This window comes from Strix aluco, chromosome 10, assembly GCF_031877795.1.
Source record: "Strix aluco isolate bStrAlu1 chromosome 10, bStrAlu1.hap1, whole genome shotgun sequence".
In the NCBI taxonomy this organism is placed as follows: Eukaryota; Metazoa; Chordata; class Aves; order Strigiformes; family Strigidae; genus Strix; species Strix aluco.
In genome coordinates this window covers 10,051,753-10,064,727 of record NC_133940.1, presented here as the reverse complement: position 1 = coordinate 10,064,727, position 12,975 = coordinate 10,051,753, and the positions used below count along the sequence as shown (strand labels likewise).

General features: G+C 49.2%; 2 protein-coding genes across 4 annotated transcripts in view; both read left to right on the top strand.

Annotated features, from left to right (window-relative positions):
• Positions 1-2,474, top strand: part of SEPTIN6 (septin 6) — a 32,152-nt gene extending 29,678 nt beyond the window's left edge. Inside the window, exon 10 of one of the 2 annotated variants that reach the window (XM_074835209.1) lies at positions 1,500-2,474. In XM_074835209.1, the coding sequence (XP_074691310.1) occupies positions 1,500-1,509 (10 nt within the window). In that variant the 3' untranslated portion in view covers positions 1,510-2,474. Of the gene's footprint in view, positions 1-27; positions 254-1,499 lie in introns of those variants that run through there. The other variant, XM_074835207.1, reaches the window with a different exon arrangement.
• A 601-nt stretch (positions 2,475-3,075) lies between these two features.
• NKRF (NFKB repressing factor) lies at positions 3,076-12,390 on the top strand. Of its 2 annotated transcripts, XM_074835199.1 has the most exons (3): positions 3,076-3,598; positions 7,178-7,299; positions 9,444-12,390. In XM_074835199.1, exons 1-3 carry the CDS (start codon positions 3,393-3,395, stop codon positions 11,429-11,431), a joined length of 2,316 nt encoding a protein of 771 aa, XP_074691300.1. In that variant the 5' UTR covers positions 3,076-3,392; the 3' UTR covers positions 11,432-12,390. The 2 variants fall into 2 exon arrangements, with proteins under 2 accessions (XP_074691300.1, XP_074691301.1); XM_074835200.1 differs by lacking the exons at positions 3,076-3,598; positions 7,178-7,299 and adding an exon at positions 7,377-7,949.
• The last annotated feature ends 585 nt before the right edge of the window (positions 12,391-12,975 follow it).

Genomic DNA, 12,975 nt, shown 5'->3' with positions numbered 1-12,975 from the left:
TTTGTTTTCTTTGCCCTTCTTTTACAGTAACCCATGGCTCTGTACTGAGTAATTACCCCTGAATACAATGGGCTGGAATGGACCTTCATTTACTTGTTAAATCGGAGGGTCTAATAAAACGTGACAGCATTTCAGCTGTGACCTTTCCATGGTGTTACCCTTGCTCTCTCCTATATCCTCATTGTGATTCTGTCTTTACTATGTACTGGTGGTTATTGCTTTTATTAAACAATGTAAAATTAGTCCTAAACAAGGTTTTGGATGCTGCAACTTTAAATCCTACAATCTTTTTTTTTTCCCTACAATTAATGGATTCCCCTTTCTCCTGGTCCCTCTCCCCAGATGAATAAGGGATGTGGGAATAAGTTCTGTGAGTTATTTTTGCTGGCGAAATAACAACGCAGTTTAAATGTATTTATTGGTGACGTTAAAATGACAACACCACCTTAGGTTAATTATCGCATAGTTGAGAGATAAAAAAACCTCTTTTCTCTTTATACTTGGTGTCATTTTCATGACATCATCTATCTCTTTTTATTTGCTTTTATTTTTTCTTTTGCTAATTCATGCTACCTGAAGACTAGCATGTAATCCTCATTTCCATTTCAGCCTTGCTTGTTGTGACTCTGATCCTTCAGTCGCGCTGTGTGCAGGCTAAGGTCTCTGTGTGGGGGTGAATCCACACGTCCTGACCCTGCTGAAAGATCAGGATGCATGCTGCCAAATAGTTTCAACAAAACCCCTTCAAATCCTGGGTTTTTGGAAGATAAGCACACCTTAGACCTAGCTGTGATAGCTAATGCTGGTTTTAGTGCAAGCTGCTGCTGAGAATTTTACCAGAAAGGTAGTCTGGATGATGCTAAAGCCTCACAAACAGTTTCTGCATAAAACATGTTAGTCTGGCCAGCTGCTCGTGGCAGCAGCAAACCTTATGCAGTAACCCAGATCCGACAGCGGTCTGGCCTCTGTTTCCAGCAGTTAAGGCAGTTAAAACTCTTGATTGCAATGTATTTTCTCAGGTATTCTGTTTCACCATAAATACAATTTTATTTCCCATACAAGTCTTTGACTGGTTTGTGGTTTGGTTTTTTTTTAAGCAAGTTAAAATAATTTGAGTATTTACTGCCTCCTCTACTGTCAAATGTTGGCCTGATCCCAAAACCAGTCAACATCAGTCTGTCAATGATTTCTAGATTATCTGCTAAAAGAACCATTTAATGTGGCTTTTTTTAAACATATTGCAGGTCACTGGCTGTTCTTCCTTGACGTTTGCCTTATTAGAATGTTATTTAAAGATATGTAAACTCTTTTTAAAGACTTTAAAGAAAAAAGGTTTTTACTTGTGTGTTTTCCTTGAAGTAGTTGAGGTACCACAAGGAGGTTCCATCTCTCCTGTCAGCTGTTTTCGTGTTGCATCTCTTTTTCCTGCTTTTTGAAAGTCTTTCTCTTTTTTGCTAATCTTCTGTTTTTTCTCTTTTTTCCCTTTTCTCTCTCTGTAGCTTTTTTTAATCTGTCTTCGCCAGCTGCACTGGGTCTGAGGGAGAAGACTGCCACTTCTAGAAGAGTTTAAGGGTCTTATGTCTGGGGAGGGGGGGAAACAAATCTTCAGTGTTAGTGTCTTGGAAAGAAGCTCTTTTACTGACTTGCATGGTATCTAAAATTGAAGTGTCTTGTAATTTGTGTGACAAGACAGGGTCATACAGGGGAACTGGTTTACCTGGAATTTTGAAGAGCAACAGAAATGTCATGTTTGGACTAACGATGTAGCGAATACATTTTCAAACATTGTTATGGGCATATTTTTTTTTCTAATTTTGTCTTTAATAATATAAATGTCATGGGCTTCCATGAGGTGTTGAAGCCTAAGGAATATTTTCAATAAGCTGTTGATGATTGGTTTTGGAAACTGTGCATTCAGAGTAAAAGGAAATAGGAACATGGTGCAATTTGCTCTGTTGGCAGCCACAAAATATTTAATTTTAACAAAGAAATAAAGTAAGAACAACTGTGTGTTTTCATTGGTGTCCTCCTGTGTCTCCCCACCTTATTAAATAAGCTCCATTAGCTGGTGGATGTGGCTTGAGTGGTACTTTTTTTTTTTTTTTTTCCCTCCTCTTGGTCTTAAAAGTTAGAAAAAGTTTAGCAGTAGCAGGAGGGAGAGGCGATGCTGGCAGCTGGTATAATAGCGCTCCATCCAAATCCCCCGTGAGTAGGGTGCAGTGTCCTTAGAGCGTGCTGGAGCCAGCCCTCGCGCCTCTCGCGCCTCCGTCCTGCCCTGCTCCGCTCCCTGCATGCTGCTCCCAGCTGGGATCTTCTCTCCCCCCTCCCGCTTTTGTGTCCTTTTTACAAATGGAAGTGCGTGAGAACTGCACCGAGTTCTATATTTACATGACAAACATTGCAGAACCAGCACTGTTTAGGCTGATACCTTTCTAACTTTAATGTAAATTTTAAATAAAAAATACGAAAGCCTGCATGCGTGCTGTCGTGTTTGCTGCTCCCGCGTCCAGCCCGGGGCTGAAGGGCTTCGCAGGAGAAGGTGAGCTTGCTGGGATCTGCCAGGTGCTGGGCCCGGCGTGTCGAAGGGCTTTAGATGGTCCCTGAAAAGAAAGAAATCGCAGCCCGCTTAGGCCGGGTGAGCAGTTTTGACGGCGGTTTCCCGCCCTCCGGGGCAGAGCATCCCCGCTGCCCTGTCTCCCCCTCCTGGCGCTGCGGGCAGAGCCCCGCGGCCCGCTGACGGCGACTGCTCCGGGCGGTGCGCGGCCGGGGGAGGCGGGACGGGACGGGAAAGGCCTCTGGCTCCTCCAGCCCGGCGGGGAGGAGCTGCTGGGGCGGCCCCCCGAGGCGGTCCTGCGGGCTCGGGGCAGGGCCGGGGGTTGGCCGGCCTCGGGGGGAGGCTGCGGCCCGGCCTCTCCAGCCCCCGGTCCTGCCCCGGAGGCCCCGCCCTGCCCAGGCCCGCCCCGCCGCCAGGGGGCGCTGTGGGGACGAGCCGCCCGGCCGGCGGCGGCGGCAGCTTCCCGCGGAGTCTCGCGCGCTCGTGACGCGCGGCCACGTGACGCGGCGCCGGCCGGGCCGCTCCGCGCGAGTGAGGGGAGGGAGGGAGAGCTCCCGCCGCACCGGCACTTGGGGGGGGACGCGGCGGACCGGGCCGGGCCGGGCCGGGCCGGGGGCCGGAGCGGGGGACCGAGGCCGGGCCGGGCTACTGAGGCCGGGCCGGCGCTCCCCGGCGGCCCGTAGCGAGCCGCGGCCTGGTCCGCACGTGGGGCCTGGTCCCCTCCGGCACGCCCGGGCCGCTTCCGCCGCCGTGCGCGCCTGTGCCCGGCGGCTCGGCACCCACCGGCGGGGACGGCCCCCTCGGCGTCGCAGGATCGTCCGCTGAGCCGCCGCCCGCCATGCCGCCGCCGGAGCCGGAGCGGGTGCCCGAGCCGGTGCCCGAGTCGGTGCTGGAGCAGTGGCGGCAGTACAACGAGACCGAGCGGCAGTGGGGGCTGCGCCGCCGCTTCATCCTCCGGCACCTCCACGGCTACCCCGGTGCCGCCATCGACCAGCTCCTCTCGCTCTCCGTCCTCTGGACCAACCACGTCTTCATGGGCTGCAGGTGAGGCCCGGCGGGACATCCCCGGCACCGGGCTGCCGCCGCGGGGCGGGGGGGGCGGGGGTCGCAGCGACTGGGCCTGAGGCGGCCGCCCGGGGTGGCGGTGGTGGGCCCCGGCCGCTGGCCCCGCTCCCTGCCGGGGTCTGGCGGTGGCTGTCAGCCGCGGGTGCCCCAGCGGGTTCAGGAGGGTCCCCTTGGGGCGGCCGAGGCACCGCGGAGGCGGCCCGGTCTGCTGGCAGGAGTCGGGTTTGGAGCCGCCGCCTGGAGCGGGGCCGGGCAGCCCCCGGCGTCGGGCGGGGAGAAGGAGCTCCGGGTCCCTCCGGCCGCTCCGCTCCCAGGGGCTCCCGGCGCTGCTCGGCTGAGCCTCGGCCCCAGCTGCCTTTTAGAAAGTAACCCCAGAGGAGCCGGGATGGAAGCGGCTGGTGCGGGAGAAGCATTCTTCGCTCGAATGTGCGTGTGTTCGTATGTGGAGGGGAGCAAGCTGCTGAAAAAGTACGTGTGTGTTTTGAAAGTAGTTCTTGATGTCCCACCCCTGAGGAGTCGTTAAGCTTGTGGTATTGTGCTTTGTAATTTGAGAAGAAAGTATTCCTCTAAGCATGAAGCAGCCTATACCGTCCCCTTAAAGCTCAGTTTTTCTGAGAGAAATAGGCCTGGTGAGTGGAAGAGGTTTGCTTCCATCAGGGTTAGTGTTCACGTGCAGAAACCACCGTACCGTAAGGGCAAGGCTGTGGAGATCTGCAGGAACGTCACCCACGGCCTGACTGACGCTCCTGATGTTGTGATTATTTTTAACTGGACACAAGGCTTTAAAGACAGAAGCAACTGCTTAACGACTAACTGCAGCAAACTGTGCAGTGACAGAGGACCTTGTAAACACTGAAGGGCATATAGTTTGACTTTTATTGATGTTACTACCCCAGAGCCTTGCTGGGGAATATTTTGTGTTATTTGTACAGAGCCAAGTCAATGTCTTTAAGTGTAGATCTGCATGTTTTCTTATTTCTTTCTGGTCCAAGTACTAAACTGTTCTGCGCTGCAAGCACCAAAGTTGAACGTAGTTTTAAAACAGCTTCAAATTCCAAAGCTTGAGTAGTATGTTAAAATTGAACATATTTTCTTAAGATAAAGTCTGTTTTGTCCATTAGCTCATCTTACAGTGTTTATGTGCTGTCTTAATGGAGGGCCTTCTTTGTGATAGTGCTTTTGGGAATCAGTGCGGTAATACAGGGTGCTGATAACAGAAGTGAAGAACTACGTGGCAAGATCTCAAATCCTAAAAAATGGTGCCATTTAAGCCTGTAAGTGCATGTACTTTCCCTGATGAACATCTCTATATGCAACTCTCAGGAGAGACATGAGGATAGGTTTAGGCATGATGCTGTGCAGAGCCATCATCAGTGAGGATGTCTCCCCAAAGCTGGTGTTGTGCACGAACGTGAACACCCCACACAGGCACAGCAAATGCGCTGGGCTGTTAAAATGCAATTGGCAGCTTCACTTAGAGCTGTCTGGGGAAGGGAGGGGACCCACAGCTTTCACTGGAACTGTGGAACTGCCTTTTGCTGCTTGGGAAGAGCTGTTGCTGCTGTATCAAGTGAATAACTTAAAAAGTTCAGGGAATTTTTGTTGTTCTCTGAAGTTTGTTGGTTGGATTTTGGTTTGGGTTGGGGTTTTTTGTTTTTTGTTTTCTTCTGTTGATCACTTGCTAGCTGAAGACAACCTGTTTGACAGAGTAAATACAGATCTGTCTCTGCTGATGAAAACTGAGGGAGTGTTCTGCTGGGGGATGATCTGGAGAATGTCCAGAAGGCTTAGAAAACATGGTCTGTGAGGAAGCAGTTAAGTAACAGGATTCATTTAGTCTAGGGATGGATAAGAGAAGATGCATGTGTTCTCAGATATGTTAAAGGTGGCTGCAAAATATGGGGGGAAGCATAATGCTCCAGAGCTACTGGGATCAGGATAAGAGGTAACATATTTGAGTCACACCAGGGAGACTTCAGCTAGGCACTGGAGGCATGGCATTCCTCTGCCTCCATGTACAGTCTCTACAACTTGAGATTTCTAAGGCCCTGTTAGACAAACACATGTTGGGGGTGGTTGATCTTCCCCTGGGCAGAAATCTGAGCCCCAGACATCTCCATCCTTTGTGAAGAAGAGTGACACGCACACGTCAATTCTAACGCTGTTCTTGCACCCTGCTGGAAAAGGGCATCATTCTTCATGTTCCCATCAGAGGTAATGTACTCTTCTCCCTGTAAGCCAGAGAGAGGAACAGAGATTCCCACCCCACTCCCTTCTGGCTGCAGGAGGATGAGGTATCGCCACTGTCCACCTCCCTTTGATCCCTCTTGGCATCGTCTTCCCGTGCAGAGTTCTGCTGCCTCTCTGCTGGGGGCTGAGCGGTGCTGGGTACCTGCTGGTGAAGCAGGGCCTGTGCTGGGGAGTGTTCAGAGTTATCACCCAGTGATTTAAGTGGATCTAACTTCTGCCTGGCCCTCTGCATCAGGAACAGGAAGGGCATTTCCTGAGTGGAGAGCAAGTAGATTTTCAGAGCCCTTGGAAGTATTTAAAAGCTGGTGCAAGTTATTGCAACACTAGTTGTTGGGTCAGCTGGGGGCTCCTGTCCATGGGCAGTGACCTGATGCTTTTTGACCTTTGAAGGTGAGCACACCACGGAACAGGTGCAAGATTGCTTTTTCTCCTTTCTGAACCACAGCGTGAAGCTGTCAGAGGCTGGTTCCAGGTCATGTTTGTAGGTTCTCCTTGGTTAGGAAGGTTTGGGCTTTTTTCTTGTTCAGCTTCAGCGTGCAAATGGCTTGAAAACATGTGATGGATCCCCAGAGCAATGGAAAACTGAGCTGGTCGGGGATGTAAGGCCAGGAGGGAAGGGGCTGTCCAGTGCGTGTCCTGCCTCTGTGGAGCTGTGAGTGTGCTGCTGCGGGGCCAGGGTTTGCACAGAGCTGGCTACAGCCACCTCACCGCTGCCATGGCTCAGGGATTTAAAATGCTTCAGTTACAGCTACCAGGCTAGAAATTAGTATGGCTTTTTAAAGAGTGGTCAATAAAGGCTGAGCAGGGCCTTTGTCATCTGACATCCGCGATTTCAGTATTGGTGACGTGTGGTGTGTGGCTGCTGACCCAGACAAGACTTCAGTGCCAGTCGGTCGCTCCTGTGCTTAGTTCACTGACACTGCAATGCCCATGGGGACAACCCCTTCCCCATGTCCCCGGGTTCCTTAATGTCCCTAGTAGCTCTGCCAAATGTTATATTTCGATAGATAATGTATTTAAGTTTAAAACACTCAGTTTGGTGGCTGCACGATTTGTTGTTCACGAGTGGGTTCACTTAGAGCCAGGTAGCCTGTTTGCTGGTGTGCAGGCCGTCTGCCGGCACTGAGCTGCCTCAGCTCCTGGGTTAATACTCCAGAAAAATCAGGGGGAACGTCTCCCCTGCACCAGGTACCGTGTGGCTCAGGCAGCTTTGGTTCTTGTTTTGCATAATAAAAGCTTGTGTGTGCCTGTGTTTGTGTTGCCCCCGTGGGACCAGTTCTAAAGTGGTTTCCTGTTGAATCCACACAGATATGGCTTGCAGGTCATGGAGAAGGTTCTCAAGATGGCTGAAGGCATCGATATCGGGGAAATGAGGACATACGAGTTGGTCCCTAGCAGGAAGCTAAAAAGATACCACTCTCCATCTGACAGTGAGTATATCTGCCTGCATGTCTCCTGGTCGCTGTCGGGTGGGCATTAGTGGGAGCGTGGGGAGAGCAGCGTGAGCCAGCACGGCAAACTGAAGAGAAATCACCGGGATGTACTCTGCTAGACTGCGGTGTTTTCCCTCCTCTGCCACGTTGTGGGGTGTACGTAATTCATGTAAAGTTCTCTTTTTGCTTAAGAAAATACAATTTTTCATTGAAATTACCAGGTAGGTGATTTTCCCTAGTCATAGTCTTGGGGAATTGAATCTATGTAATGAAGTATCTGTCTGCCCTTCTTCACTGTGGTGAGGGGTGACGTTCTGACCTGAGAAGGGATTATACACCTGCATGGAGACGTGGAGTTCAGCTTCGTGATTTTGAGTTGCAGCCGGTCTGGAGCACTGAGGGGTGGTGGTGGGATTAATTTATTCTTTTTTTTTCTCCCTACCGTGCCTGGAAGAGTCCTGCATGTGTCAGCCCAGTCCTGTGGTCTCGGGGGTCAACGTTCCAGCTGTAGCTTTTCCTGTGGAGGAAACGCCGCAGGCATAGAGGGCTGGCAGTTCAATGGCTCCGTCTGCTGGCTCCTCTCCAGCACCTTGGGAGCGCCCTGCCCTCTGCGGAGCGAGGGATGGGAGAATCGGTCATGTGTGCAGGTGCAGGTTGTGGATGTGAGCAGGCAGGCCCTTGCTTTGTGAGGCAGCATCAGTCCGTAGTTTGGCTGTTTAAAGTACAAATGGTCAGACAGCACAGGACTCCTCTAGGGTTGGATATAATCCCTAGCTCTGGCAAAGTTTCTTCTGTTACTTTGACACCCAGCAATCTTTCTGTGCTTCCATGGGCCAGCTGCAAAACTGAGGAAATTACTACTTGTCTCCCATGTTTTGTCTGTCTCTCAGGCAGCAGCTCTGAGGGGAAGGGTTCTCTACTGCGTGTTGCACAGACAGCATAAAGAGCTGTTCTGCTGGTGAGAGCCTTTAGATGCTGCTGCAGTGCAATCATCAGGATACCAAACCGATCAAAAAATTTAAACCTTGCCATAATTCATCAAAACTGGTGACTGAAGGATTTAACACATGTATAAGAGCTTTGTCGCCTGATTTAAATGTGAAGGCCTGTTTATGCTGTATGTGAAGTGGTTTCTTCATCTGCAATGAACTAGGCTATGATAAATAACGTTAAGGTAGGGTGATGTCTAGACAGATGTGTTTCCTGACCTATATTACGATTGCATACATTGGCACTGGATTAGGCAGCTCATTCCAAGGCGCTGAGGTGGCCTTTTGCTCCTCTCATGAAATGACATGCATGTACCACTTTGGCGTGTGGGGGCTAAATCTTTCACCAGAGAAGTCTTGTATAACCATCTTTTAGATGTGACGTATTTGCTTATCAGCTATTTGATCCTCACTTTCTGCAGTAGCTGTGCGTATCAGGATATTCTGCCTCATTTGCATTTCTTCTGGTTAAGAAACAAGAGGTCTGTCTACCAGTAATGTGTAATGGGCCCCCTCAGCCGCTGCAGCTGTCGCCTGAGGCTCGGGCAGATTTCTCCATGTTTGGTGTCTTTTAGCCAAGGGTAGTTATATTTACAGAAAATATGCTTCTATTAACACTGTCATTAACAGCCCTGCGTGTTTTGGAAAGGAGGGTTCAGTATCACTGTGTTCCTCCATTAGATGAGAAGACCTGAAGACAGAGTAGTTTATCATCTGAGATCATCCCGCAACCCTGCAGCAGAGTCAGAGCTGAGGCTCTAGTCCCGCTCTGGTGTTCCGTCTTACTGGCTGTAGTTTTTACTTGTTTTAGTAGCTTTGAATGGATTAACTTCAGAAATTACTGGCTGGGTTCAGTGGGCAGTGTTGGGGAGCAGAGCAAGTGATTTGGACCTAAAATCCATGTAACTAAATACATAATTTTTGCATGGTAGTTGTGGAGCTGGAAATACTGCGTAGTGACCCACACAAGAATGAATGGTCTTATTTGATCAATTGTGAACGTCTTCAGAAGGAAACCTTTTGGTTTGTAGCTAAGAAGTAGGAATCCTGTGTTCAGAGCCTGCAGGCTTCTCCTGGAGGTCACTCTGTGAAAACACTGTCTCCCTGTCATAGCACATATTGATAATCTTGTCCTCTTCTTCCACCCCATAGGTCCAGAGCTGGAAGAGATTCCTGAGCCACCCAAAAAGATGGTCCCCAGGTTCCGGGTGCGACCACGTTTTGAACCCATACACTTTGTCACCAGTGCTGAGAAGGATGACAAGAAGGAAGAATCTCTGGATAACCAAATGCAGGAGGTGAACCAGGAGGCAAATACGAACAGCATAGTGCAGCCACCTGAAAACTGTACAAATTCTTTTGTGAGTGCACGGGAGGTGGATCCCCAGCTCTCCAACTCAGCTGGGTTTGGCTTTGCAGGCCAGGCAGCAGCAGCCAAGAAGGCTGTGAATAGCATGGACTCTACTGCAAGCAGCGTGTTGCAGGTTTCTGTTTCTCCTTCGACTGTCCAGTCTGCATCAGAGACTTTCCCTCCGTCAGCTATAATGCTGAAGCAGAGTTTTATTGAGAAACTGTCAGCAGCTATCTGGAAAAATCTTGCTAACCCAGATGCAAACACTGGGACTGATAAAATTAACTATACGTATCTTTTGACACGTTCAATTCAGGCATGCAAGACAAATCCTGAATATATTTATGTTCCTCTGAAAGAAATCGCCCCTGCTGACCTCCCCAAGAGCAGGAAACTTCTAACAGATGGCTTCGCTTGTGAAGTGCGGTGTCAGAACGTCTACCTGACCACCGGTTACGCCGGCAGCAAAAACGGATCCAGGGATCGAGCCGCGGAGCTGGCGGTCAGGCTGCTGAAGAACTCTGTGGAAGTTCGAGTCGTTCAGCGGAAGTTCAGGCACACCTATCACGAAGACTTGGTGGTGTGTGAGGCAGGCGTGAGTCGCCCAGATTTCCCTCCTGCTCTTAAACCTCACGAGGAGTTTGTAGTTGCCAACAGGGACTGTGTCCCGATGCAGCCTGGTACTGAATCTGTGAAAGGTTCCACGAATACCAGCAAACACTGGACTAGTTTTGTCCTCACGGAGAATGCCAGCGACGCAATAGGAATACTTAACAATTCTGCCTCATATAACAAAATGTCTGTTGAATATAAATACGAATTAATGCCCAACCGCTCGTGGCGTTGTCAAGTGTATCTCCAAGATCACTGCCTAGCCGAGGGATTTGGCACTAAAAAGACCAGCAAACACGCGGCAGCTGAGGAGGCCTTGAAGATTCTGCAGAAGATGCAGTCAAATATAACTACCATCAAAGTGACCCAGGTTCAGAAAGTGGGCTGCTCATCGCGGGGCTCCGGGAGGAAGAAGGACCTGAAGGACCTGGTGATTTATGAGAACTCCAATAATCCAGTGTGTACGCTGAACGACACCGCCCAGTTCAACAAGATGACGGTGGAGTATGTCTTTGAGAGGATGACTGGCATGCGGTGGAAGTGCAAGGTGCTGCTTGAAGATGAATTCATTGCAGAAGCAGTTGGAGTGAAGAAATCTGTCAAGCATGAGGCAGCAGAGGAAGCCGTGAAAATCCTCAAAAAGACTCAGCCAACTGTTGTTAATAACCTGAAGAAAGGCACCATCGAAGATGTCATCTCCAGAAATGAGATTCGGGGTCGCTCAGCAGAAGAGGCTTTCAAACAGAAGATCAAAGAAGATAACATTGGGAATCAAATTTTAAGAAAGATGGGCTGGACAGGCGGTGGCCTAGGGAAAGACGGTGAAGGAATTAGAGAGCCTATCTCGGTGAAGGAGCAGTTTAAAAGGGAGGGACTTGGGCTTGATGTAGAAAGGGTGAACAAAATCGCTAAAAGAGATATTGAAGAGATCATTCGAAACTATGCACGCTCAGAAAGTCACATTGACTTGACTTTCTCTAGAGAACTGACCATGGATGAGCGGAAGCAGATACATCAGATTGCCCAAAAATATGGTCTTAAAAGTAAATCTCATGGGCAGGGGCACAACAGATACTTGGTGGTGAGCAGGAAGCGGCGCAAGGAGGATCTGTTGGACCAGCTGAAGCAAGAAGGCCAGGTTGGGCATTACGAGCTTATTATGCCTCAGGCAAAGTGAGGTTAGGTGTCCCACGTCACCACAGACTGAGCTTCCTAGATACTCGATTAAAGAAAGAGATGCTGCATTTTTCTTGTTGTTGGTTATATTAACGTTGAAGTCTTTTACTTCGTTAATATAATTTCAAAAATGTTGTTAGACATTTAGAACTGACCAAGTTCTGTTCAAGTATATTAGCACAACCCAAAAGCAGTAGTGCTGTTACTGTATGTGTCTTTGATATTACTTGTTCCTCCACATTTTAATAGTTTTGTAATAGCAAAAACACATGTCCAACGAGAATGAATTTGACATCATTTAAAATTATAGTTCCCTTATTCTTCTTGACCAAGGAAGGAAAAAAAAATGCCTTTTTTTTAAAAAAAAAAAAAAAAATAAAAAGCAAAGGAAATGCAGTCTGGAGGAATAGACCTGTATGTAAAGTTGGTATTAATGACAATAAAAATAAAACTTTATTTCTGGAAAAAAAAAGGATTTGTCACACTTTGTATAAAAAAAAATGTGTGAAAACTGCATTTATTCTTGAGAAATATATAGAGGTCTTGTCTCCACTGTGTATGTATGTAGAAAGATGTCCTTAACCTGTTTAACAATACAGTTTTATTCATAGATTTCTACATTGAGTCTCCCATACTGAGAATTCCCGAAAGCACCTTAATTGTCACTGTATTGGACCGAGATAATTCCAGTGCATTTTTACCTTGGAGCACTGCTTGACATGTGCAAATACCATGGTGAAGTGTGAAATATAAGAACTGGAGGTAAACGCAGAGCCCACGCTCAAAGATGCTCGTGTAGCTTGTGGGGACTGTTATATAACTTATTTTTTTACTTTGAACATAAGCTCTTTAATCCTGAGCAAAGTCAAACCTGTGCCTAATGATGTCTCTGCTCCATTACTGTACCTGTGCTTGTGTCTGTCAGGCGCGAAGCCCAAGTAAACTTTGTGGTGTTGCTCTGGCGTGTGGTGTGAGTGCGGCGTCTCTCCAGGGCGGGCAGGCGCTGCTGGGAGCCCGGGGCGCTTCTCTCCTTGCTGGGGGGAGCAGGTCCCCCCCTCCGCCGGGATCGTACCGCAGGTGCTGGTGCTGCGTGAGCCTGGCAGGAACGCTGGCTTCCCGCGGGGAGAGCGCAGAGGTTGGGGATGGCCCTGGGGAGAGCCCAGCGTGAGCCGTGCCTGGGGACGCGGGCTGTTTCTGTCAGCAGCCGGGCCTTGCTGCTGATGAGTCTTTAGCGTGAAGCCAGTCTTCATGAAATATTTTTTTTTGTCTGTTCTGTTGCCTTGCGTCTCAGCTATCACTTTTGGTTTTCTGCTGCCTATATTTGCTGCTCCATCTTTTTACATCATCCTCTAGCTTTTTTTTCCCACCTCCTGTTCTGTTTTCTTTTTAAATACTCTCAGTGCTGAGGAGTGGGTGACTGACCGACTGATGAGGTGGAGTATCCTGGTGATGTGCAGTCAGAGGCACTTTCGTCCCCACAGTTATGGGAAGGAAGAGGCTGCCCTGGCAGGTAAGACTTGCTCGGGAAGAAGAGAACGAGCGTTC